The 27600-nt window shown below is 36.8% G+C and overlaps 1 protein-coding gene across 1 annotated transcript in view; it reads left to right on the top strand.

The window, feature by feature from the left end:
* Nucleotides 1-27600, top strand: part of arhgap5 (Rho GTPase activating protein 5) — a 111277-nt gene that overhangs the window by 58395 nt on the left and 25282 nt on the right. The window contains 1 exon segment of the mRNA XM_030127063.1: nt 26421-26676. Within this exon segment, the coding sequence (XP_029982923.1) occupies nt 26421-26676 (256 nt within the window).

Here is a 27600-nt window from a genome sequence, read left to right as displayed (position 1 = left end):
ACATATCAGGTCCAGACTTCAGATGAACATTTCTCCAGTATTTCTCCATAATTGTTTGTCAGCAGCAGTGGTTGTAGTCCAGACTGAAAATATGTCCAAACTTGGAGCCCATTACCTAAAATGCTCAGTTGTTGGTTGAACGGGACAAAGCGGCACAGCCGACAACTTGTAGGGGGCGGGGTCTGAGGTGGCTCATGTGCATTTAAAGGGCCAGCGCTCCAAACCACCTTTCTGGTGTCATTAGTCATATATAGGGTTGAAGATGGACCTGTGGAGTTGAATTAATGAAGAATTCAGACCCAGGCAGAGCATTTACAGTTTATGGAGACCACGGGAAATGTGGGAAAATGAAGAATTACGTTGAAAAAAGACTAATATCACTGCTTTGATGCCGGATTAGGCTAAATATATAATGGCCCATCTTTGCCCTCAGTTTCAGGTTTCCACTTTACTCTTGTTATTTTCTGACACTGGTCATCAGACAGTCTCCTGATTTTACCCAACAGAGCCACAACACCATAAAACAGATCGTCTTTTACCCTTTAGATAATAAAGCACTCAGCCACTTTCACCGTTTCAACATCTGATTTGAATAGTTGTCCTAAAACCATTTTTTAATATACAGCACAGGAGTGAATAATTAACTCCAAGTACTCACCGACGTCGGCTGCCGATGCAAATTCTCCATCTTTTATATGCCAGACGTGTTTCTTTTTTAGCAGAAGTAGCAGTGTTAAGTAAGCAGAGAAAACACGGACTTTAATAAACCCACGGTGAACACTGAGCCATGCTAAAATCTGCCTCCAGATTCTCTTTGTTCGCATGAAAATCGCTGACATTTTTGTAATTTAAAAAAAAAAAAAAAAAAAGCTTAAACCCACAGGCCCCAGGCTGCAGACTGTATACATTTATTTCACCCTGGTTTCTGCTTTAATTCCACCTTTCTTTGAGTTTAACCCTTTAAAGACGGTTGTGTCTCCGGTGTCACATTTGTAAATCAGATGACTCTAACTCCTGAACTGTTATGATTGACAAAACGTCATCTTTTGTCTCAGATTGGGTTCTTTGTATTGGTCTACAACACATTAGGGTAAAGGTCTGCATTGGCTGAGGGGGAGGGGTGGAGGTGGGCGGAGCTTAGAGCAGCAGAGTGCAGTTGGTGAGAGACATGGAAAATTTTTATTACTTTAAGCAGCGGTGAATTCTGTAAATAATTGTATAATAGCGATAGTACTGTTTTGGAGTGTTCTACTAGTGTGTTTGGACATGTTTTTGTCAAGTTTTGTGGGTTTTTTCACAGTGTGTATCTGTATTTTTATTACCTCCGCCAGGAGGTATTGTGATCACTTTGCTTTGTGTGTTTGTTTGTTTGCGTATTTGTTTGTTTGTTAACAACTTTGCGGGAAAACTATTCCAACCATCTTTACCAAATTTTACCCACAGATAGGCCTAGGCCCTGGGACGAACCTATTAAATGTTGGGCCAAATAGGCCAAACTTCAAGGTCACAGCAAGGTCACAAAATCTCAAATTTTCCTATCTCTCATCATTGAGCAATTTTCGAAAATTCATAAAAAATTCAAAAGGAGTCCAATTAGCCTCCAATTTGATCCACCCATAGCTTATAACAATATCTTGTATCTGGCACAAAATTGTCCACATCCACTGTGGAATGTGGACTCTATGGACATTTCAATTTAACATTGAAAATCCCATTTACCACACATTTTTCATTATAACTCAACAAATATTGATTGTAATTTAATCTAATTTGACATACACATGACTGGTACCAAGCTTCAACTTTTTCTGCTGTATGGAACAACCTTGAAACTGTTTAATTTAAAAAGAAGTAGTCCATTGACACATGCACACTGTTCAGGGTGCTTGGTGGAGGTTTGCGTTCTCTGAACACTTGTTGTGGTTTTGTGGCTTTGCATTATTTGAGGTCTGAAAACACCTGCATCATGTGTAGTTTTCTGCACATACATGTTTTAAATAATAACATTCATATTTGAAATTTGGGAGAAATGTTGGTAGTTCAGAGAATAAAACACAAATGTTCATTTTGTTCAAACACATACCTATAAATTGTAAAATCGGAGAAACTGATAATTTTGCAGTGGTCTGGAGCTGTGTATGTAAATCTTTATGCAGATCTCTCCAGTTCATACACAGATGCAGTGTGTTTATTTGAATCAGCTGATGGATGATTTGTCACGGAAATGAGGGGCTCTGTCTACAACTAGACACCAAGTGAACACAGACTATCAACAGGATGCAATCGACACCAAAGAACCAAAAAAAAACCGAGAAGAACTACAATGGATCAACACATGGAAAATACAGGAAAGGTTATTTAGATAAACTCAAAAAGTTTCATTATGAACATTTACAGTTTTCCATTTTTTATTTTTTTATTTTTTTACAATAACACACTACTTTAAACATTTATTACGTATAATAATGATAATTAATGGACACATATTGAAAGTTAGAATAGAATAGAATCTTTATTTTGTCAGTAGTAGTTTGTCACACTTAAACATGCACCACACACTGATATTTGTCCTCTGGCTTTAACCCATCACTAGATCATGCATCACACACTGCATGCTAGGAGCAGCATGTCAGGAAAGGAGGGAATCGAGCTGGCAACCCTTCAGTCACAGGCTGAGACTCCAGCTATCTAGGCCACGGTTAAGTTCCTCCTGAAAAAGAGGTGCCAAAGAACGGACATTTTCTGACACTTTTATTGCAGAAACAACATAAACTAGAAAAGCACTCAGAGAGCGCAAACCTCCACCGAGGCAGATCAGTCGTGTGTGTGTCCCCCACCCCCCGATCACCACCAAAATTTAATCATTTGTTCCTTGTGCCAGTATCAACTTTTCCTGAAATTTTCATCCAAATCTGTCCATAACTGTTCCAGTTATTTTGAACACGGACAGACAAACAAACAAACCAACGCCGGCAAAAACATAACCTCCTGGCGGAGGTAATAAATAAATCTCTTCCTGTTCTAATGGGCATCCTTAAAAGAGGCTGAAATCTGCGAAACCTCATTTGCGTAACCTCTGGCCCTGCAGCCGAGCGTTAAAGACACGACAGGGCTGACTTTTGTCAAGCCCCCTTTTACGTAAATCCCAAAAAATATCAGTTCAATCCTGTGAGATTAAACCTAGAGAGGAAGTGCTGTCGTCTTCCAGAGGACGAGCAGGCGGTCGGCACTGAGCATGCCCACGCCGCCCAACTCGATTACAGAAGTTTTATTAAATGTTTCCTGCTTCCCCAGAGACATGAAATGGTATTTGGCACGAAGGCTGGAGGAAGCAGAGGGCGAGCGGCGGGGGGGGGGGGGGGGGGGGGGGGGGGGGAGCTATGATTAAATGGCTTTTTGATGTTGATGCGTTTGGAAGTCCCATTGGTTGTTATCTTCCTCAGCACTTAGTCTAATGTGAGGAGGAGGAAGAACAGCAGCAGCAGAAGGCACTCTTCAACACAACCTCCACCGCTTCACTGATGCAATAAAAACCCCATAAACTCAGATTTTCACTTCATTCTCCTGGAGCGGGACTTGACCGCTCATGTCATTTATCATTCCCACTTTTTGCTAGTTGTTTTATTTGCTCCTTAATTAATGATAAATGAGCTTGGGTTAAGTGTTTGGTAAAAGTGCTGATTCACTTCACTGAAACGTAAAGATACAGATGGATTCAGCGTAAACGTTTGAGCCAGACGCACATTAGTTAATCACTGCAGAGATTCACAACCAGGACTGCGATTTGTGCTTTTTATTGAAATTTATAATAACTTTGTTAATACCCTGAAGAGTTTGAGTGGTAATTAGCTGAATTTAATGCTTACACTGTAAATACAAAAAGTTGCTCTTAAATTAAACACTATTTGCAGTTATTTAATAATCTTAATAGCTTCTTGCTTTAGGTTTTTTGTCCTTCAGTAGCATTTAATGTAATTTAGACCTTGTTAAGGCAAAAAAAAAAAACACACAACATAACAGATGGTTCCAACTTTTATCACATTAACAAATGGTGGAAAGAGCAGGAGTGGTCATAAATGGAAGAGAGAACAACTCTGATAATGAAAAAAAAAAAAAAAAAAACTGAAATAGAAAAGTTAAACCTATGCCAATTTTTTCATACTCCATCTGCATTAACTTTTCCCTTTGTTTTGTGTCTCAGACAGAAATGCAAACAAAAAAAACCCCATTAAGTTATGAAAACATTTTTATTTACAACTATCCAAACAAAAAAAGATGTGAATAACCTGAAAAAAACTGAAATAGAAAAGTGGTATCCTATTTTCTGATTGTTTTATAGCATAGATGTAACCTATACCAACTGTTTCATACTCCGTCTGCGTTAACGGTACCCATTAAATTATGAAAACATTTGCGTTTACAGCTATCCAATCAAAAAAGACATGAATAACCTGAAAAAAACTAAAAGTTCTGAAGAAAAATAAGCACAATTTTAACAGTATTCGGCCTCAACTTACCATTTATGCACGTGCATTACAGATCAGATCTACAAAGGAACCAAACATTTAGTAACAGGCAGAATATTGTTAAAACTACACTGAATTTTTTCTTGGTGTAACATGGGAAAAAAATACTATATTATGTCTATAAATAATGACAACTCCAAAAAAATGGAAACAAAAATACCCATTAAATTATGAAAACATTTCCATTTACAACTATCCAAACAAAAAGACGTGAGTAATCTAAACAAATACAAACAACATGCAATGTCTGGAGAAAAGTTTTAACAGTATTCGGCCTCAACTTACCATTTATTCACATGTGCGTTACAGATCAGATCTACAAAGGAACCAAACATTTAGTGACAGGCAGAATATTGTTAAAATTACACTGAATTTTCTTTAGACATTTCATCTTGTTCGTATTTGTTTAGATTATTCACATTTATTGTTGAAGGATAGTTTGTATAAATATTTTCATAATTTAATGTCTTTTTTGGGGGGGGCATTTTTTTGGAGTTGTCATTATTTATAGACATAATCTAGTATTTTTTTTTCCATATTACACCAAGAAGAAAATTTGGAGTCATTATTTATAGATTGTTACCTCAGCCAGGAGGTATTGGAATAACTTTGCTTTGCGTGTTTGTTTGTTAGCAACTTTACGGGAAAACTATTACAACCATCTTTACCAAATTGTACCCACAGATAGGCCTAGGCCCTGGGACGAATCCATTAAATTTTGGGCCAAGTAGGCCAAAGTTCAAGGTCACAGCAAGGTCACAAAACACTCCGTGCTTGCCGGAGGTTTGCATTCTCTGAACATTTGTTATTTTATTTCGAATCTTACTGGTCTGAATATGGAACCTGAACTAAAACCAGCTCCATCGAATGTTCATACCTTCAGTATAATTTTTCATCCTTTGGGCCGGATTGGACTCCTTGGGGGGCCGGTTTTGGCCCGCAGGCCATATGTTTGTTTGCCTCCCTGATCTAGACCTACTATAATAATGGATCTATTTCCTCTGGTTCTTGTAACCGTGTCGTTGTGCTCAGTCCGACTCCCCTCTGAGCCTGGTGGTGGGTGTGGAAAAGCCAGGGAAACCCCAATGAAGTGGATGAACCTTCCACTTCCACGGTGTCACGCAGGCTTCGTACAAAGCTGATTATTGACTGTGAGCAGCTCCGGCTTTGAAGTCAGATCAGCGCTCCGCTCTGCAGCCGAGGACCGGAGGGATTCGGACCAGACTGAATTAGATTCTATAAAAATAATTCACAGATGGCGGTCGGACGGGGGAGACTTCAGGGTGATATTAGAGGCTGTAAAAACGGCGCTGATCATCTGAGAACGCCGTGGTTCTCCTTCAACCTGCCTCTCATCCTGTGGATTATACAGGCTGTCCACAAAGTGTCTGTACAGTTTAAAACAGTTACTACAAAAGCAAATGAAAAGACGAATCTGTGGAAAATATTAAAAAATGAAAAGTAGATACAAAAGTTTATAGCTTTATTTAAAGGTGCAGTATGTAGGAATTATGTTCTAAGTAATTATAAAATGGCCTTGACTGTCACCAGACATTAAGGAATCCCGTTCATTTCAAATACTGATATCACTGACAGTAGTAGTCCAGCCAGAATATTTGCATTTGAAAAGCTTAGTGTCAACCCCTAAATGATGTTTCTGTTGTCATTGTGTGTTTTGGTCTGATGCTCCGCCCATCACCCGTCTGCCAATCACAGAGTCTGTAGCCTTTCAGCATCCAGGTTGGCAGTTCCCACTGTCAACCTGGGTACAGTGTCTTGTTCTGTGTATTTATTTTCAATACTGACATGACAAATACAAAGAAAAAAAATTTGAATTTGAAAGACAGAAAAACAAATGAAAACAAAATAAAACATAAGATTAAATAAAAACAATAAAAGCACCAAACTAATCGGATTAACACATCTCATCCTTTGCTTTTGTACTAAATGTGTTAAATTATACATGACTCGGTCGAACCCCTGTGTGCGTCTGCAGGAATGGGCTGAAGTCGGATATTGATCGCGTTCTGGCCGGCCTCCTGTCATCCACACTCGCTGTCATTGTCGTTGTTGTTGTGTGTTTTGTGCATCTGTGTGTCATCGTCCTGCTGGCAGCTGCACTGACGTCATGTCCAATGGAAACACACACTGACTGAGCTTCCTGTTCGATGTCAGACGGGCCTGTGCTCCCAGAAGGCCGAGGGGCCGGGACTGCCGTCTGGACATAAAAATACAAGCCACTATAGGAGTCAGAACCAGAGCCGTGCAGCATCTGTGTGGATGTAAAACAGAATAAGATCAGATCAGACTGTATTGATCCTCTCAGAGGTGGGGGTGTGTATCGGCAAGAATCGGGCGATATGATACAAATCACAATACTAGGATCTTGATACAATATATAACGATATATCATGATACTGTTACAAAGGCAATTTTTTGTTTGTTTCTTTTTTTAAATGATTATTTCCTTGAGGAATTGAATTACACCAAAAATTTGCACAAATACTAAACACATTTTTATTTGATCACAACAGGATCTAATGCTATATCACAAAAAGTTCCTGTATTCAAACTGAAATTATGTTTTACAGACATTACAGTGGGAGATCCTGTTCAAATGTTCATGTTCTATTAGTTCAGAAGTAACATCAGAATATTATTTTTGTGCAATAACAAAGGACCTAATATTATTTAAATAATGTGTTAAATAATATTAAATAAAATATAAACAAAAAATATCAAAATTAAGAAATTTAACAATAAAATAAACAATCGTGAATAAAATATTGAACAAACTGAAGAGAATAATCATTAAAATTAGCAAAATATAAGAAAATATTGAAGAAAATAAACCAAAAATGAAGAAATTTAACAACAAAATGAACAAACATGAAAAGAATATTGAATGAAATGAAGAGAATAATTAAAATAAGCAAAAACATAAAAAACTGAAGAAAATAAATCAAAAATGAAGAAATTTAGCAACAAAATGAACAAATGTGACTAAAATATTGAACGAAATGAAGAAAATAATTGTTAAAATAAACAGAATATAAAAAATATTGAAGAAAATAAACCAAAAATGAAGAAATTTAACAACAAAATGAACAGACATGAATAAAATATTGAACAAAATGAAGAGAATAATGATTAAAATAAGCCAAAAAAAAATATTGAAGAAAATAAACCAGAAATGAAGAAATTTAACAACAAAATGAATAAACGTGAAAAAATATTGAACAAAATGAAGAATAATCAAGGAAATTAATGACATTTTTTTTTTTTTTAAATGGGGAAAACAATCATCATAATGAGCAACAATTAAGAAAATAAACAACAAAATGATAAGAGTTGCCTGATTACAATATTTTCAGTCTGTTTAATTGACTGAACTTTTAAACCATGTCCAGTTTCTATTATTGTATTTTGTTCAGCTGGTCCCAGTTCCATCTGTTCCATCTGTTCCAGTTGTGTTCAGTGGTGGTAAACTGGTCCCAGTTCCATCTGTTCCAGTTGTGTTCAGTGGTTTTAAACTGGTGTCAGTTCCATCTGTTCCAGTTGTGTTCAGTGGTTTTAAACTGGTGTCAGTTCCATCTGTTCCAGTTGTGTTCAGTGGTTTTAAACTGGTCCCAGTTCCATCTGTTCCAGTTGTGTTTGGTGGTTTTAAACTGGTGTCAGTTCCATCTGTTCCAGTTGTTTGGTTTTAAACTGGTGTCTGTTCCAGTTGTGTTTGGTTTTAAACTGGTGTCAGTTCCATCTGTTCCAGTTGTGTTTGGTTTTAAACTGGTGTCAGTTCCATCTGTTCCAGTTGTGTTCAGTGGTTTTAAACTGGTGTCAGTTCCATCTGTTCCAGTTGTGTTTGGTTTTAAACTGGTGTCAGTTCCATCTATTCCAGTTGTGTTTGGTTTTAAACTGGTGTCTGTTCCAGTTGTGTTTGGTTTTAAACTGGTGTCTCTGCTGGTGTGGGTTTAAAGCCTCTGTTGGACGTCCACACTCTAAACCCACAGCTGCAGGTTATCGGCTTAACCTTCCCCTTTCTGTTTCTCTGGAGGTTTTTTTTTTTTTTTCTGCGCTGAGTGTAAAACCTTGACCTTTTACAGTTACATCCAGGTCAGTGAACTCAGCACAGATGCATTCACTGACTCTCAGGTTGGATTTTAAGTAGATCACAGCCCAAACTACCACTCAGAGTCATTTCATACTTTATGTGGTCTGTCTTTATTCAGACAATGTCTATAAAGTTTGTTCACAGTTTTGAGAAATTTAGGAAATGTTTTGTCCATTATTTGTCCATTTTTGGATTTTCTTTTGTTCATTTTGTGGATTTTGTTCATTTTTGTCCATTTTGTTGATTATCTTGTTCATTTTGTGGATTTTTTTGTACATTTTGTGGATTTTTTTTGTCCATTTCATTGATTTTTTTTGTTCATTTTGTTGATTTTGTCCGTTTCATTGATTTTGTTCATTTTGTTGATTATTTTGTTCATTTTGTTGATTTTTTTGTTCATTTTTATTCATTTTGTTTATTATTTTGTCCATTTTGTGGATTTTCTGTCCATTTTATGGATTTTTTTTGTTCATTTTTGTATGTTTTGTTGATTATTTTATCGATTTCGTTGATTGTTTCGTTCATTTTTTGGATTTCTTTGTTCTTTTTGTCCATTTTGTTCATTATTTTGTTCATTTTGTGGATTCTTTGTTCTTTTTTGTCCATTTTGTTCATTATTTTGTTTATTTTGTAGATGTTTTTGTTCTTTTTGTCGTTTTGTGAATTTTGTTTATTTTTGTCCATTTTGTTGAGTATCTAGTTCATTTTGTGGATTTTTTTGTACATTTTGTTCATTTTGTGGATTTTTTGTGTGATTATTTTGTCCATTTCGTTGATTATTTTGTTTTGTAGATTTTTTTGTTGATTTTGTGGATTTTTTTGTTCATTTGTATTCATTTTGTTCATTTTTGTCCATTTTGTGTATTTTTTTCTAATTTTTTTGTGGTTTTTGTTCATTTTTGTATTTTGTTGATTATTTCGTCCATTTCGTTGATTGCTTTGTTCATTTTGTTGATTATTTTGTTCATTTTGTTAATTATTTTGTTCATTAATATTCATTTTTTTTAATAATTTGTTCATTTTTGTTGTTTTAAATTTTCTAACTGTTCCTTTCGCTCTACTGGTCCATCTGTTGATGGTTTATAATATGTAAATGGTTCCAGATATCAGTCTAGTTCCTATTGATCACTGATAGAAGTCATATATGGACTGTGATTGGATGAGTTCGGTTCTCCTCCAGTGAAAGTCCCGCCCACTTCTATAGTTAGATTGATGTGCATCCAGACCACAGGACTGGAACATAGAACAGAACCTGATGACCTCACACATTCCGCTGGTTCTGATCCACATAGAGCAGACGCTGACGGACAGGGACACTGGTTCTACTGTTCGTCTCTGCATCCTGGACAGATGTTCTGTTGTGACTAATGTCCTGACGTCTCTTGGACCTGGTTCTAGAACATGTCCGGTGTTTTGGTCTGACTCAGTTTGACAGTTAGACAGTAGATACATGTACGAGTCAAAGGCAGGCGTTCGATGGAGGAACAGACTTTTAACCACATGTGATGAAGCGCCACCAGAGCCGGAGCTGAGCAGCTATTTGTGCTTCCTGTGGTTTCTGCACTGACTGTGTGTGTGTGTGTGTGTGTGTGTGTGTGTGTGTGCGTGTGCGCGCGTGTGTGTGACCCCAAAAACGCTGTGTGTGACAGAGTGTATTTGTGGTAAATGTGGTCGCGCTGAGGTGAGGCTGCAAGTGGGTTGTTGCTGGCGGTTACAGAGGATGCTAAAGCATAAACACACACCTACACACTGCGTCCACATGCAGTGTGTGTTTGTGTGTGTATGCAGTCCTTGGCCGTCTCAGCTTAAGACAGATTTAGTTTGTTTTTTTTTGGATTTTAACTCCACACATGGTTCATTTTTCAGTTTTTCTGCACATGCACTGGGTTGGATCCACCTGTATTCAGCAACTTCCACTGCTGGGCAGAATTAAAGCCTGGAACAAGAGCAGGAACAGGACCAGGATGAGGATAGGACTGAAAACAGGATACAGAACAATAATGACTGTCAGCATAGTTTTGATTTAAATAATAATAACAACAACAACAATAATAATCATAATCATAATAATAATAATAGACCTCCTGGACATCTGAGGAGGTGTGTGGTTTTTTGCCGTTGGCTGATCATGTGATGAGTTTCCAGTCCAGGCCCCTCCCATCTGTGTGTTAGTACTGTGGTGAATGGGTGAAGGGGTGGTGGTGTTGGCCTTTCATCTGCGGCCCCTCCCTCTGGGTAAACTCTTCTTCTGTGGTGTCTGCCCTTGTCCGTCCTTTAATTGAACATGATTGTTTGGTGCTCAGCGGTAACTGTGACCTTCTGCCTCTGCTTCGTCAGCGGCGTTTTCACCGCAGCGTTTAGTGTACGCTGAGGTTTTAATGGGCAGGAGGCGTGGCTTCACTTGTCGGGGGGGTGGGGGGTCGTTTACATCCCTCTGGTATCCCGCTCATAGAGGTCCGTTAACCACCAGAAGTGTCACATTAATGTCAGAATACTTTTCATACAGTTTGTTTTAACTTTTTTTACATTTTTATTATTTCATCAACTTTAATTATAAACAAAAATATCAAATACTCAATGTCTGTCATATTTTTAACCCTTTAAATACAAAAAACCCAAAATTACATATTTGTAATGAAAACAAATGATATTTTTGTTCGCAAAAAAACGTAAACTTCGTTTTTCTTCAATATTCTACATAGAAATTGTATTTGTTTGTTTTTTTTGTTATTAGTGCCTCCTGTCATCTGTCAGTGATTAACACCAACATTGGTTCATATCATATTATTATTATTTTTGGTTCTAGGTCAAATATGTATTTTGCACTCACTTGGTCGAAGGGTGTTAGTGTAGGAATTTAACACTGTTTATTATGGGATGGTTTTCAAGGATTCAAGGATTTTTATTGTCATACCAGCACACATTTACACATGAGATGGCACCCAGATTTTACCCCAATAAGATCTAAAATAAAAACAATATGTACATAAAAAGACTTTTGTGTAATAATAATAATAATAATAATAATAATAATAATAAAAAAGAAAATACCTATGTATAAAAACATGTGAGCATGTGTAAAAATGTGAGGGGAGGAAGTGGATGGATCAGAATTTGATAAAAAATCATGTGAAAATTAACAACTTTTGATTTATAATCTGATAAAAATTGTGACAAATTATCTGACCTTTTATAAAGTGAAGTCTAAAGTGTGTTTAATACGCTTACCTGGACACCAGAGGGTTAAGGGGCAGTTTTGGGTTTTACTTCTGTATGGTCGAAAAAACCTACAGAATAGAACAGACAATACTGGGATGCATCATGACTGAAGTCTGAGTAAAATTTGTTTTATTGACACATAATGAATAGAAGAGGTTTACTCCTTTATTATTTAGATTATTAGATGATTATTTTGTTATTATTTGTTTTAAACTGGTTACTCCAGCTTATCCTGTTAAATATCTCTGTTTTTTGTGAGTAAATAGACATTTTTGGCTTTTTCTGATCCTGACGTGTGTTCATAAAGTACGACTACAGTCAGAACAGAAAAGAACGACTGCTTTAATGTGACAACAAGCCTCCTTTCATTTATCTTTTGGGTTTTTCTTTGTTTTTGGTTTTTTTGTAGAAATTCCACTTTGAAGTAATTTTTCCGTTTGTTTCTTCGCTGAACATGAACCAAAGACATAAAATCAAACTGCACCAGGTTGAATAAAACAGAATCACATTCTTTTGCTTTGAAAATAGTGCGTGGAGTTGCATTTAACTGAGTTAATATTTTACAGTAATGACACATTGTTTCATCTGCGTCAGTGGTATGTTATATGTATTGGATCAGTGAAGTTCACGGAGAATTAAATACAGGTATTTATTGGGACTGAATATTATTACATTTCTTTTTTTTTTTTAATCAATGTTTTTTTTTAAATTTTCATTGTACATCTCCAAAAGTACAATACAGAAAAAGAAAGGAATTCACATTTTATGATACAAGATTTTGTGACACACAAAGTATAACCCCCCCCCCAGGAGGACATAGGAGATGGTAGGAGGACATAGGAGGCAGCAGAAAGACATAGGAGACAGCAGAAAGACATAGGAGACAGCAGAAAGACATAGGAGACAGCAGGAGGGAGGACATAGGAGACAGCAGAAAGACATAGGAGACAGCAGGAGGGAGGACATAGGAGACAGCAGAAAGACATAGGAGACAGCAGGAGGACATAGGAGACAGCAGGAGGACATAGGAGACAGCAGGAGGACATGGGAGACAGCAGGAGGACATGGGAGACAGCAGGAGGACATAGGAGACAGCAGGAGGACATAGGAGACAGCAGAAATACATAGGAGACAACAGGGGACATAGAAGACAGCAGAAAGACATAGGAGGACAGCAGAAAGACATAGGAGACAGCAGGGAGGACATTGAGACAGCAGAAAGAGATAGGAGACAGCAGGAGGACATAAGAGACAGCAGAAAGACATAGGAGACAGCAGGAGGACATAGGAGACAGTAGGAGTACATAGGAGACAGCAGGAGGACATAGGAGACAGTAAGACAGTCTTGTTGACAGTAGAGAAGAAAACCTCCACATCTGACTCTTTTCCGTCATAACTCCAACAGCCTGGTTCTTGGTCTGCTTTTCCTTTTATCCGTTCCATCGTGGCCTCTGTCTGTGCCTCCGTCCTTTTCTTTTCCCTTTGAGGACAGTGTGAGGATTAGATTAAGTCGATGGGTTCTGGCCCGTGGGCGGCGTTTGTGCATCCCAGTATTCGAACCCGGTCCAAGCGACCCGGAGGCGGAGGACCAGACGAGGCCAGGTTGATCCGGGCCGGGGGAGATCTGGGGTGTGGGGTGGGGGGTTTTGTGAACAGTACGAGGCACCTGGCTCCAAGGCATCATCTGCTCTAATGGGCTCAGTGTGTTCAGGCCACGCCTCCATTAGTGCGCATCACAACCCCTTATGGGCGCCCTTCGCTCTCCTTTTACTTCAGCTCTCTGTCATATTGTCGGCCACCACTGCCGCCGGCGAACATGGTGACTGAAAACAAACCAGCAGGAGAGAGAGCAAAGTGAAAACTCCAACAGGCCGCGGAGGGAGAGGCGATGCTCGAATGCAGCCACAATGTAGAATAGAGTGGGGGGTGGGGGTGGGGTGGGGGGGGGTGGACACAGAGTCTGCAGTTCCAGAGTCCATTTCCATCCAGGATCCGACTGAAGTCATACACTGTGTTTGTTCCATGGACAGTGGGGTTCCTCGGGGCACTATCTCAGACCCCATCATGTCTATGTTTCCATTCATGTGTTTTCAGATGTAGGTCTACAGATGTACGCTGATGACACCCAACCCTTTTACACCAATACGACCATCAGTATCGGATTAGTACTAAGAACTGATTATTATTATTCCTCTCCTCTCTTCCTCCATCTCATCTTTCCTCCTCTCCTCCTCCCCCTTCCTTTTCCTCCTCTTGTTTTTCCTCCTCCTCTTTTCTCTTCTTCCCCCTCCTTCCTTTTCCTCCTCTTCCTCTCCTTCTTCATGCCGCTTCCTCCTTCTCCTCCTCTTCTTCTCTTCCTCCTCCTCCTTTCTCCTCTGTCCTCCCATCCCCATTCGGTTTTCTCTTCCTCTTCCTCTCCTCCTCTTCTCCTCCTTTGTCCCTCTTTCCTTCCTCCTCCTGGTCCTCCTCTTCCCCCTTCTTCCTCCTCTTTCCTCCTCTTCCTCTTCTTCCTCTCTCCCCTCCTCCTCTTTCCTCCTCCTCCTCCATGTCCGTTATCCACCCATCGGTATATATATATAATATATAACATATATATTCCATCTCTGTCTGAGTTGATTGACAGGTGGATGTCTCCTCTTTTCCAGTTCTGACTCCGTTATGTTTACATTCATGTGTTTTCAGATGTAGGTCTACAGATGTACGCTGATGACATCCAACCCTTTACACCAAATACAACCATCAGTATCGGATTAGTATTGATCATATAAACAGGATAATCTGATCTATTTTGTGATCTGATCTGATAGTTGATGGAAGTGACTGTGAGAACCAAAGAATGAATATTGAGAATTGCCTTCAGTTTGGTGAAGGCTGTGGAGGTGGAGATACTGGACCGTTCATATCCAACACCATGCAGATTCTTCTGGTCATGTCCTGGAGCTGGTTCTTCTGTCCATTAATGGGCTGCAAAAGGCCTTTTATTATCATCAACAGTGGGTTTTAAAATAGCTTTACAAGTCAGAGGCAGAGCTCCAACAGTAGGATGTGGAAGTACACTGAGAGGATTTAATAACCTGTGATGTTTGGGTGTTTTAATGTTGTTTTTGGGTATTTTATTGTATTTATAGTGTATTTTAGTGTAATTTTTGGGTATTCCATTGTATTTTTAGTGTATTATTGTGTAGTTTTTGGGTATTCTATATTTATAGTGTATTTTAGTGTAGTTTTGGGTATTCTATATTTATAGTGTATTTTAGTGTAGTTTTTGGGTCTTCTATTGTATTTTATTGTATTTCAGGGCAGTACTTGGGTATTTTATTATATTTTTTTTATTGTATTTTAGTGTAGTTTTGGGGTGTTTTATTGTATTTTTAGTGTATTGTAGTCTAGTTTTGGGGTATTTTATTGTATTTTTAGTGTATTGTAGTCTAGTTTTTGGGTATTTTATTGTATTTTTAGTGTATTGTAGTCTATCTTTGGGTATTCTATTGTATTGTAGTGTATTTTAGCGTAGTTTTTGGGTGTTCTATTGTAATTTTAGTGTATTTAATGTAGTTTTTGGGTATTGTTATTTATAGTGTATTTTAGTGTTGTTTTTGGGTATTCTATTGTATTTATAATGTATTTCACAGCAATTCTTGGGTATTTATTGTATTTTTTTTACATTGTATTTTAGTGTAGTTTTGGAGTATTTATTGTATTTTAGTGTAGTTTTGGATATATTGTATTTTTTTATTGTATTGTAGTGTAGTTTTGGGGTATTTTAATGTATTTTTAGTGTATTTTACTGTATTCTTTTGTGCAGTTCATATGCATGTAGGTGAATAATAACTATGAGGCCCATTAAACTGTTATTTATGTGAATATAAGGTCTGAAATTTGACCAGACACCTCGAAACATGTCTTATAAAGTCATAAATTCAGCTTCATCAAACCTGTAGATATCCTGTATCAATATTATCAATATAAGTTTCATCAATGATGTTTGATGGATGACATTAAATAACTCAGAAGAGCAGAAAAATACTTGTGCGTAGAATCAATAATCATTGTTGAAAAAGCCAGTTAGTGTCAACGTCCAACAGGCAGAAACAAATCTGAGAAAACTAAACGCCATTTATTCAAAGTCGGAGGCGGAGCTCCGGCAGCTGGACGTGGAAACGCGTTGGGAGGAGGATTTAATGACATTTGATGGACATGTCGGCTCATCGTTGTCGCCATGCCGACCTCAGCCATCACCTCGCTGCGGGCCCAATGCACAACAACACACAACAGCACACCAGACCCACACAGACACACAAACCAGTTGTGTTGTGATGATGCAGGAGCTTCGGTGAAGGTCATTTTATGGCCGTTACACAACATTAGACTTCCACCTCCGTCTGCTTTTATCCGCCTTCATATGGAACCCATTGAAGTTCACTAAAGAAACACAAAAACACTCTTTTCTCTTTATTTTTTTTACTATAGCGCACAGTTTTATGCATTTATTACGTATAATTATGATAATTAATGGACACGTATTGAACGTTTAGTTCTTTCTGAAAAAAAGGTACAAAAGAATTGACAAAAAAAGACATTTTCTGACACTTCAATTACAAAAACAACATAAATAAATCTTGGCCTGTTATAATGGTCATCCTTATTGAGTTAAAATTGTCAACTCAACAGAATCACAATAGATTTGACTGAAAAATGTAATAAATAAATGAACAGGCTTTGTTGATCCCCAGTGCAGATGTAGTTTCAACTGTCTTTAGTAGAAATTAGTAGAAAATACAATAAAAAAAAAAACACAAAGTAAGATGTGTGGAAGTAGACGCCCATTGTACACTGGTGATGGAGTGAAGACATTAGATTTTAGAAGTTAAATGGAGTTAAAAATCTGTGCAGATACGCTAATGGATCTTTTTTTTTCTTTTTCATTCAAGAATACTTATTATTCATCGATAGAACATCCAAAAACTAGAATATTCGTTAATGGATGTTATGAGTGTTAGAACCAACATGTGACACGTCTGTAAAACCTCAGAACCAAACAGGAAGTGATGTCGTCCTGCTGTTGAATCGTTTATTTCCATTTAATATCATGTCATCTTTTCACCCCCTTTTATTTGAATAATTCCAACAGTGGTCTGAACACCGCCGAGGGTGTGATGTGTGTCGACAACAGGACAGATGTCCGGTGTTCAGCGACAACACACGCGCACACGCAAACACACACACACACACCGTCAAACACACACACACACACACACTCATTTGTAATAGAACACAAACAGATGGGCCGGTTTTATAAATAGAGCCGTCATACCTACACACTCACTTTGGGTTGTGTCGTCCTTTAATTGTTTGGGTTCGTGTTGGAATAATTAATTTAACTGTGCAGCAGGAATTCAGACACACAACAGGAGACAACAGCAACACAATCCACCATTGTAATAGAGCTTTAATGTCATTTTTGCGCAATTTTTTCCGTATTTTAGTGTAGTTTGGGAGTATTTTGATGTATTTTAGTGTAGTTTTTGGGTATTTATTGTATTTTTGGGGTATTTTAGTGTAGTTTTTGTGTATTTTATTGTATGTTTAGTGTAGTTTTGTGGGTATGGCATTGTATTTTTTGTGTGTTTTAGTGTAGTTTTGTGGGTATGTTGTAGTTTTTGTGTAATTTAGTTTAGTTCTGGGGTATTTTATTGTATTTTGAGTTTTTTTTGTGTGTTTTTTGTGTATTTTAGTGTATTTTACTGTAGTTTTTGGGTATGTCATTGTATTTTTTGTGTAATTTAGTGTAGTTTATGGGGTTTTTTTAAATTGTATTTTTGGGGGTTTTAGTGTGTTTTTTTTGTGTATTTTTGTGTATTTTATTGTAGTTTTGGGGTATGCCGTTGTATTTTTTGTGTAATTATTGTAGTTTTGGGGTATTTTATTGTTTTTTGGATTTTTTAGTGTGTTTTTGTGTATTTTAGTGTTTTATTGTAGTTTTTGTGTATGCCATTGTATTTTAGGGTGTTGGTGTTTTTACATATATCAGTATGATAAATAAAATAAATGTATGTAGAAACCCCATTATTGTAGCTGTTGTAGCTCAGTGATGATGATGATGATGATGATGATGATTGTCAACCAGTTTTCCTGTTCAGATCCGGATCGTTCCCTGTTGAAACATTTCAAACCGGTGTGAGCTCAGGTTCTGGTTCTGGACCGGGTGTTTCAGATCTGGTGTCTGCAGGGAGCGTGGTGCGTGTATATGTGTGTGTGTGTGGATCTCATTACCCACAATGCCCAGATGTTAAATCACAGCCCCCCCCTTCCTGGTCCATTGGCCTTTGTATTGATTTATACAGAGGTACGGTTGTGTGGAGGTCTGCTCATTAAACCGACCCAGCACGGTGAAACTGATGACTCCACCAGAACCAGAACTCCGCCCACTCCACCTTCGCACAATGACTCCCAGACCCGCTCCGTTCCCAACCAGGGGGATTGTGGGAAAAAGCTGCGTCGGGTCTCTCGGGGACGTCTCGCTCCTTTACCTGCACATTCATCTTCGTCATCTGGGCGTGTGCACGTTGGCGCATGCACATTGGCGCGTGCACATTGGTGTGTCACGTTCCATTTATAACCAGAGCCATAAAAGTAGAACATGCGGACTGGGATCTGCTGATGTGAACCTGGATCTAACCGTGTTCAGGGTTAAGACAGACCGACACATATGTACTGGAACGGTTTACACTAACTCCTACTTTTATTATCACACATTCATTTTAATCATTGACAAAACAACGAGCCTTTAACGAACCTTTGCAGTCATTTAGCTCACTGGCCGATTTCCTCAATTTCCTCACTTTCTTGTCATATTAAAAATGATCCTTCTACTGGTCCGTATGTTGATGGTTTAGAACATGTAAATGGTTCCAGATATCAGTCTAGTTCCCATTGATCACTGATAGAAGTCATATTTAGACGTTCATTTGGGTCCATGACCTTTGACCTTGAAGGGTCAAACTAAAGGTCATCAGTGTCTACATTTTAACACTCTTCTCTGAAACTACTGGTTGGATTCCTTTCATATTTTATATGTATCTTCCTTGGGACAGTGTTGAGAAATTTAGATCTTTTAATTTTTGATGAATTTTTGAAGTGTTAAACATGTGCATCATGTGGGCGACACAGTGGTGCAGTGGATCACACTGGTGTCACAGACAGAAGGTCCTGGGTTCGATTCCAACACCATTCCATGGGGGTGGGACCTTTCTGTGTGGAGTTCGCATGTTCTCCTCGTGTCTGTGTGGGTTCTCCTCCCACCATCCAAACACAGGCACTGTTAGGTTAATGTGTTAAAAGGAACAGGATGAAGTTTAATTTATACTGTCCTGCCCCCTTACCCCATCCTTCAACTTACCTTAAATTCCTACACAAAACACAAAATTGCTATATATCAAGGATAGACTGTCCATTTTGCAGCAGCATTTCACATTAAAATAAACTCTGTCCTTTCGTAGTAGTAATACACATTTTAAAAAACAAAAATGAACTCAGTCCATTTCATACAATAATACACATATTAAAAACAAAAATAAACTCTGTCCGTTTTGTAACGATAATACACATATTAAAAAACAAAAATAAACTGTCCATTTCATAATAATATATACATATTAAAAAACAAAAATAAACTCTGTCCATTTTATACAATAACACACATTAAAAAAACAAAAATAAACTCTGTCCATGTCATACAATATACACATATTAAAAACAAAAATAAACTCTGTCCATTTTATAACGATAACACATATTAAAAAACAAAAATAAATTCAGTCCATTTCATACAATAATACACATATTAAAAACAAAAAGAAACTCTGTTCATTTTAAAACGATAATACACACATTAAAAACAAAAAAAAACTCTGTCCATTTCATAATAATATACACATATTAAAAAACAAAAATAAACTCTGTCCATTTTAAACAATATACACATATTAAAAACAAAAATAAAATCTGTCCATTTTATAACGATAACACACATATTAAAAAACAAAAATAAACTGTCAATTTCATAACAATAATACACATTAAAAAACTAAAATAGACTGTCCATTTCATAACAATAATACACATATTAAAACAGAAATAAACTCTGTCCTTTTCATAACTATAATGCACATATTAAAAAACAAAAATAAAATGCCCGTTTCAAAACAGTAATACACATATTAAAAAAACAAAAATAAACTCTGTCCATTTTATAACAGTAATACACATATAAAAAAATAAACTGTCCATTTTATAATAATACACATATTAAAAAACAAAAATAAACTCTGTCCATTTCATAATAAGAAACACATATTAAAAAAACAAAAAATAAACTGTCCATTTTATAACAATAATACACATATTGAAAACAAAAATAAACTATCCGTTCCATAACAGTAATGCACAAAAAAACCTGTCCATTTCTTAGCAGTAATATACTCATCAAAAATTAACTATATCCAATTCATAACAAATACCCATATAGAAAAAAACCAAACAAAAAACCCCTTTATTTAACCTGTATTTGTTTGATGTAACCTTTATTTAACCTGTATTTATTTGATGTAACCTCTATTGAACCTGGTAGGTCAGTTGAGAACCGGTTCTCATTTCCAGGTCCCATTTTAATCAGATAATGGACCTGAAAACCACTTTACTGTCAGAGTCTGAGTGTTAAGGCTGGTCTGAGCTGAAGGTTCTGGACACAGATGGACCGGACCCCAGTGGACCCACAGTGGGCCTGTGATCAGAGCCCTTTCCTTTGGTTGTGAAGGCCTTGTGTGTGTTCTTCTGTGTGTTAAATCCTTGTCTAGCGTCTTCCTGTCCACAGTGTCCGTGTTCGTCTCATTCAGTCTAAACTGATTAAACAGAAGCGTCGTTATCTTAAAGTCGTTATCTTAATGGGAACAACGTGGAACATCTGCTCCCTGTTTGTCTGTTTACTTAGATGTGTCAGTATCAACACGCAGAGGGCAAAGGTCACCACTTTGGACTGAGTAAATCCTCCACAGACGGATGGGGGATTATAAAAACCACATCAGACTGAGTCCCCCATCAGGGCACTTAGTGTTTATCTGTATTTGGGATGAAAACCCTGTGGTTTATTCAGGTTTTAGATTCAGTCTGTCTCCTTTTTCTGGTACTGGACACACTTACTGTACATTTAAAACATTTATTCATGTTTTCACTGCAGGAAACACTCATGTTCTGGGGAAATTATATATTTAGACACAAGAAATCACAAAAAATCAGAATTATCATGACTGAACTTAAACTCATGGAACACAACTTTAACCCTTAAAGACCTTTAACTACTTTAGTCGCTGCTTCAAATGAATTTGTCTCTATTTGTAACTTTTCCTAAGTGATTTTTCACCATTTATTATAATATTATCCTCTGAATTTGGCATTTTTCACTGTATTTTTCTATTTAATTCACTGATCATGTAGATGTTCATTAAAACTCAGAGTAAATTTAAAGTTGTTTTTTTTTTTTTTTTATCAAAACAAAGAAAACTGAAGAAAAATGACTGTCAGTGATATATATCCATAACTGAACATTTAACAAGTATCTACAACCTTATTTTGTTCATATTTCTTATTAATTTTGTTCATTTTATTTATTTTACTTGTTATTTTTTTGTTTTTGTTCATATTGCTGACTATTTTAATATTTTTTTCTTCAATTTTGTTGATTTTTTTGGTTTATTTTGTTCATGGTTGATATTTTATTATTCAATTTTGTTCATTTTATTGATCACTTTGGCTATTTTATGTTAATTTTGTTGCTTTTTTTTTCATTTTTACTTCAGGTTAGTCCATTTTTTGCTTAGTTTTGTCATGTTATTCATTATTTTGTACTTTTTCCCCCATTTTATTTAATATCAACGTAAACCCAGTGTGTCCATCCACTGTCATTGATCCAACTCCATGGGTTTTACTGGGGAATCAATGTTGTAGAAGATGACAGTGTTTCCACGGTAACTACAGAGCCTCTGAACGTCCAAATATGGTCATATCTGATGACCATGAAAAGATGAAAAACTGTATTTTACACCAATTACTGACATGGATTAATAGGATTAGTGGATCAACAGGTATTAAACAGTTTAGATTAGTAGATGGTTCTGGTTTTTAAGGGTTAACTGAATAAATACAGGGTTCTGGATGTTATAAATGAGGAATTCGTCCTCGTTTGCTCATTTTATTCTCACTTTAAAAGAATTTGTTGACTTTTATGCCATATTTCAAGATTTTTTGGTAAATTTTTTCCTTATTTTTTGAGTATTTTGCTAATTTTATTGACATTTTACAAGTTTTTATACATTTTATTGAGGTAAAACTGCATTTTCACCAAGTATTTCCATGTATTGATAGGATTAGTGGATCAACAGGTATTAAACAGTTTAGATCAGTGGATGGTTTAGGTTTTTAGGGTTAACAGAATAAATACAGGGTTCTGGATGTTATGAAATGATTAATTCCCCACATTTTCTTGTATTTTGCTCATTTTCTTCTCACTTTAGAAGAACTTGTTCACTTTTATCCCATACTTTAAGGTTTTTTGGTTAATTTGTTCCTTATTTTTCCATTATTTGTTCATTTTACAAGTTTTTGTACATTTGATCCTATGACTAATTGAGGTAAAATTGTATTTTGCACCAATTATTTCCATGTATTGGTTGGATTAGTGGATCAATATTAAACAGTTTTATCGGTGGATGTTTTGGTCGACGGTGGATGTTTCAGGTCTTTGTGAATATTGCACTTGTGTTTCCATGTCTTGTAAAAGAGTTAAAAATAGCCGATGATTGACTTTCACTCACTGAACCAGCGTCCTGTCCCTCCCACAGCAGATGGTCGTCACGGCAATAAAGCAACCGTAGCAACGCGAGCCGAGTAGAGACAGACAGGTAGAGAGAGAGAGAGACGGATGAGAGAGAGGGGTGAGATGGACGAGGACGTCAGATCAGGACTCAAACGCCGCTCACTGCCTGTCCACAGTCCCATTTCATCACAAGGGGCAGGGCTTCAGAGTCAGATGGAGGTCAGAGGTCAAGAAAATCCAAAGTGGGTTTTCATTTTTCCTACTGTAAAATATGAAAAAAAATCTGCTGTAAATCCACCATTCAGAGGAGATATTTTAGAAACTACCGTCATGTTGGAATGTTTGATTCTCCGTTCAAAAGCAGAAAAGGACAGATTTAATGAATATTTGTCCTTTTGAAGCGATAATTAGAGGTTTCCTGCCCTCTGGACCTGATCGTGGTGCTTCTGTGAGATGTTTTGGGCTGTTTTTCAGCGTCAGTGGGATATGATCTGAACCATTAAAGTCCTGGATAATTCACTGTGTTGTTGCCTCCATTCACATTTTGGTGTGAAACATTAAACTGATGTGTGAAGAAAAAAACAGAGTAACAACAAGAACAGCGGCTGTAATGATGGGGATGGATTTGTGAGTGTTTGGATTTTCGTTACCAGTCATTCGTCATAAATCCAGTGATGTGAGTTGGGTTTTTATTTAGTTTATTAGTTTATTTGGTACAGACCATGTACAGAAAACATTAAACAGAGTAGAGATGCTCTGGACCAGATTATTTCCATCTGTAGCAGGAAAGAAGGACATTAAAAAGGGAAACGTCACATACAGTCGAGGTGTAGAATCCAGGTGGAGGGAAGAGTCGATGATTGGTTCCTTAAAATCCCTGTTTTTGTCTCTAATGTTTATTGTGTCCTTCGGTTCAGTGGGAGTTTGTTCTGTTCTGGCTTTGTGTGAGGAAAGATGACCGATGTAGCGCCAAAGTTGAGACGTCCCTATTATTCTGGCCGGTTGTTCACAGGTGAACCAATGACTTAAGACAGGGGTGTCAAATATATGGTCCACGGGCTAAAACCGGCCCTCCAAAGGGTTCGATCCAGTCCACAGGATGAATTTATGAACAGTCAAGTTGTATCGATGATAAAATAAAATGGAATATATTTCAGTTCCACATGTCTGAATAGAATAGAACAGCCCATATTGTCATTGTTCTATTCCAGTCAATGCAATAATATTAATAAACACCAGTACTACAGAAATAAGAATAGAATGAATATAGAATCACAAAAACTTAAACTAAGAAAATGGAATATAAATGTTACAATTGTACAAAGTCACATAAGAATAGATCTAAATAGACTAAATAAACAGAATAAATATGGTTTTGCTGGTCTGTCCCACTCTGGATCAGATTGGGCTGAATGTAGAACCTGACCTCTGACCCTTTAAAGGTTTAGGTTCAGACCCATGGACAGTGTTCAAACCCACGCTGACGTTTATGTGATCATATTCCCAAAGCTTTAACTCTTATCTGAGCTGGTTCTGGTGCATCAGCAGCGCTCGGATCGGAGCTTTCATGGTTAAAGTCTGAACTGGGTCGAGGTGGCGGTGCATCACGTTAAGGCCGTCCAGAAAAAACCCCCACATCTTTTCTTTGTTTTTTCGGTTAATTAAAACCTTGATCCGGCGCTTTGTGTCGCACACCTGAGTCAATAAACGCCACATTCTGTTAGACTCACACTCCCACGCCGCCGCCAACACCGCCACCGCACACTTGACACCATTTCCTTGAATCCATTAAAGCTGAATTTCCATAAAAGTGTGTGTGTGCGTGTGTGTCGGACTGCAGCGTGAATGACCTTGCAGCAGAGACAGAACAGAACGGTGTGTGTGTGTGTGTGTGTGTCTGCAGCCTCACACACACACACACACACACACACTCTGGTCTAATTAAGACGTTGTGTGTCCGTCTGTGCTGGTCTGAGATCAGCTGGTTTTGTACTCACAGTGTCACCGCTGACGCACACTGTTCTCAGGTCAGTTCAAACACAACTAAGGACTCATGTTTGTTTGTTTGTTGTTTGTTTGTTGCTTTGGATCAGTGACTTTTCCACTAAAACAAAAGTCACTTGTGTGTCCTCAGAACCTGAAAACAACCCATGAATCACCTTTATGACTAGAGTTTTATTTTGTTGACTCTTCCAGTCCAGTCGTCTACGTCACATTTATTTATTTGTATAAATATTTATTTGTTTATTTATCATCAGATTAGATCGGACATTTATTGATCCCTGTTGATTCCAAGTCTGACAGGTTCCAGTCGCAGCACAAACACACTACGTATAGATGTAAAAGAAATTAGAAAAAAAAAAGGAAAAGAAAGGAATAATAACAACAATAACTATAAACAGTAAGAACAGGCAACTGCACATTAGAAATACTATTAGTAATAAATCATAAAAGTAGTCATAAAAAAATGAAAATAAAGTAATAATAATAGTTGTCAATAATTACAGTAATAGTATAATAATAATAATAATAATAATAATATTAATAATAAGTAGACAATAATAATATCAATAGTAACAATGTTTAAATTAGTAGTAATAAAAAAATAGAAATAATATTAAAATAACAAGTAATAGTAATAATTGTCAATGATCACAGTAATAAGTACATAATAATAATTAGGATTATAGTAATAATGGACAATAATAATATCAATAGTAACAATGATTAAAGTAATAGTAATAAAAAATAGAAATAATAAAAATAACAAAGTAATAGTAATAGTTGTCAATGATTACAGCAATAAGTAACTAAGTAATAATAATAGTAGTAGTAATCATAATATAGGACATAATAATAAGATCAATAGTAACAATGGTTAAAGTAATAGTAATATTAACTATTACAATATAAGTAATAAGTAGGTCATAATAATAATAATAATAATAATAATAGTAATCTTCCATGTTAGCATGTCGTTGTGTCTTTAACCTCTTTTATTTTGCACCAAATGAACAGAAGTTGCATTAAAACATAAACTGAATTCATATTTTCTTTTAAACTATAACATTTACTTCCTGTCTTTCCGTTGACTCCTTTATGTCTCATTCATTGTGTTCATTTTTTATCATATTCCTGTGACTGACAGCTGTGTAGTTTTCTTTTTCTTACCCATAAAAATATGTAAAATCTAATAAATAAGTGTCAGGTTTGAACATTTTTGGTTCATGAGATGAACAGAAACTTGCACCAGTAATTTTGCAGGTACTTGTGTGTTTTTCGATGTAAGGTGGTTTAAAGGTGACGGAACAGGAAGTGGGTTCAGTCCTGAGGAGGTTCTGACCCAGACCAGGACCCTGATGAACACCTTAGACCACCTTTAACAGGCTGCACATACGACAGAAAACACACGTTCAGGAGCAGAAACACCACAAACAGATCTGAATGTGTGAGAAGAAATTTTCAAACCCTGGAAAGGAGCATTCTGGGAAAATAAATGAGCGCTTCTGGAATTTATGGCAAGAATGTTTGAGTTTTGATCCAAAATAAATGGGTTTGTGAGTGAAAAAAACACATTGGACTGCTTCTGTTGGCCCATCTGTTTCAATTCAACACGTTTTTTTTTTTTTTTGTAACACTGCTTAAATTCCACATGAATGAGGCTGGTTCTGATCCGAAGTGTGTGTTTGCTCTGCAGGTCTGACCACAGAAGGGCTGTACCGGGTCAGCGGCAACAAAACGGACCAGGACAACATCCAGAAACAGTTCGACCAAGGTAAGGGCCCACACACCTGGGGACACACATGGACACACCTAAGGACACATGGGGACACACCTGGACACACATGGGGACACCTGGGGACACATGGACATACCTGGACACCTGGGAACACCTGGGGACACACCTGGGTACACCTGGGTGGAACCGGACCGTCACAGCACAAACGGCCCAGGTTCTCTTTATTTTCACACACTGTGGTTTTTTTTTGTAACTTATATTTATTAATTTTTAATCAAGATTTATTAAGGCTTTATATAATGCTGAGATTATCCTAATATTGCTGTCTTTATATGCTTTAGTCATGATTTGAACCACATTGCTCTCTTCCATGGAGGGTCCCACCTGTATTTCCCCTTTATAATAGTCTCTCATTTGAAGAGAATGGAAAAAATCATGTTTGTCAAACTGATATTTTTGTGCCAAAGTTTGGAAACTCTCCAGCCTCCCATTATTTTCCAGAACACACCAAGCTGTAACTCCCTTAGTCGCCCAATATTTATAGTTTTGGTCAATTTTGGATGGTATAAATTTGGTGTCATATGCTATCCATTTTAGTTTTGCTGCACACTTTTGTACTTTATGTATACGCATCATTCTAAACCAAATATTAAATGTATGTTTAGTTATTAAGTCTAAATTAATTTTATTTTTTTCATAAGCATCTTTATCTCCAAGAAAGTTTTGGATAGGCTGTTCCAGTGTTCCAATTTCAATATCTTTCCACTACCACAGTAACATGAATTACACCAACAATATATATTTTAATTGTGCAGCCTGATAGCATTCTTTTAACTTTGTAACGCCATCCCTCCCATCTCTTTGGGTAGCTGGAGAGTTTCGTACCTCACCCTAGGTCTCTTGCTCTCCCAAATAAACCTAGATATTATCCTGTCCCACATTGTAAATTGAGTTTGAGTAACCTCTACTGATAGGGCTTGAAATAAAAAGAGAAATCTAAGTAAAATGTTCATTTTTACTATTTCAACTCTGGAACTTAAGTCCAAGGGCACACCTTTTTATGTGTTTTTGTTATTGTCTTGAACCTTCAAATAATTTATTATTGACATCTAGAAATCTTGTGTAATTTCTACTCCCA

The sequence above is a fragment of the Sphaeramia orbicularis genome, chromosome 22, assembly GCF_902148855.1.
Source record: "Sphaeramia orbicularis chromosome 22, fSphaOr1.1, whole genome shotgun sequence".
NCBI lineage: Eukaryota > Metazoa > Chordata > Actinopteri > Kurtiformes > Apogonidae > Sphaeramia > Sphaeramia orbicularis.
The sequence above is the reverse complement of the archived record's forward strand: the minus strand, read 5'-3'. Positions and strand labels throughout refer to the sequence as shown.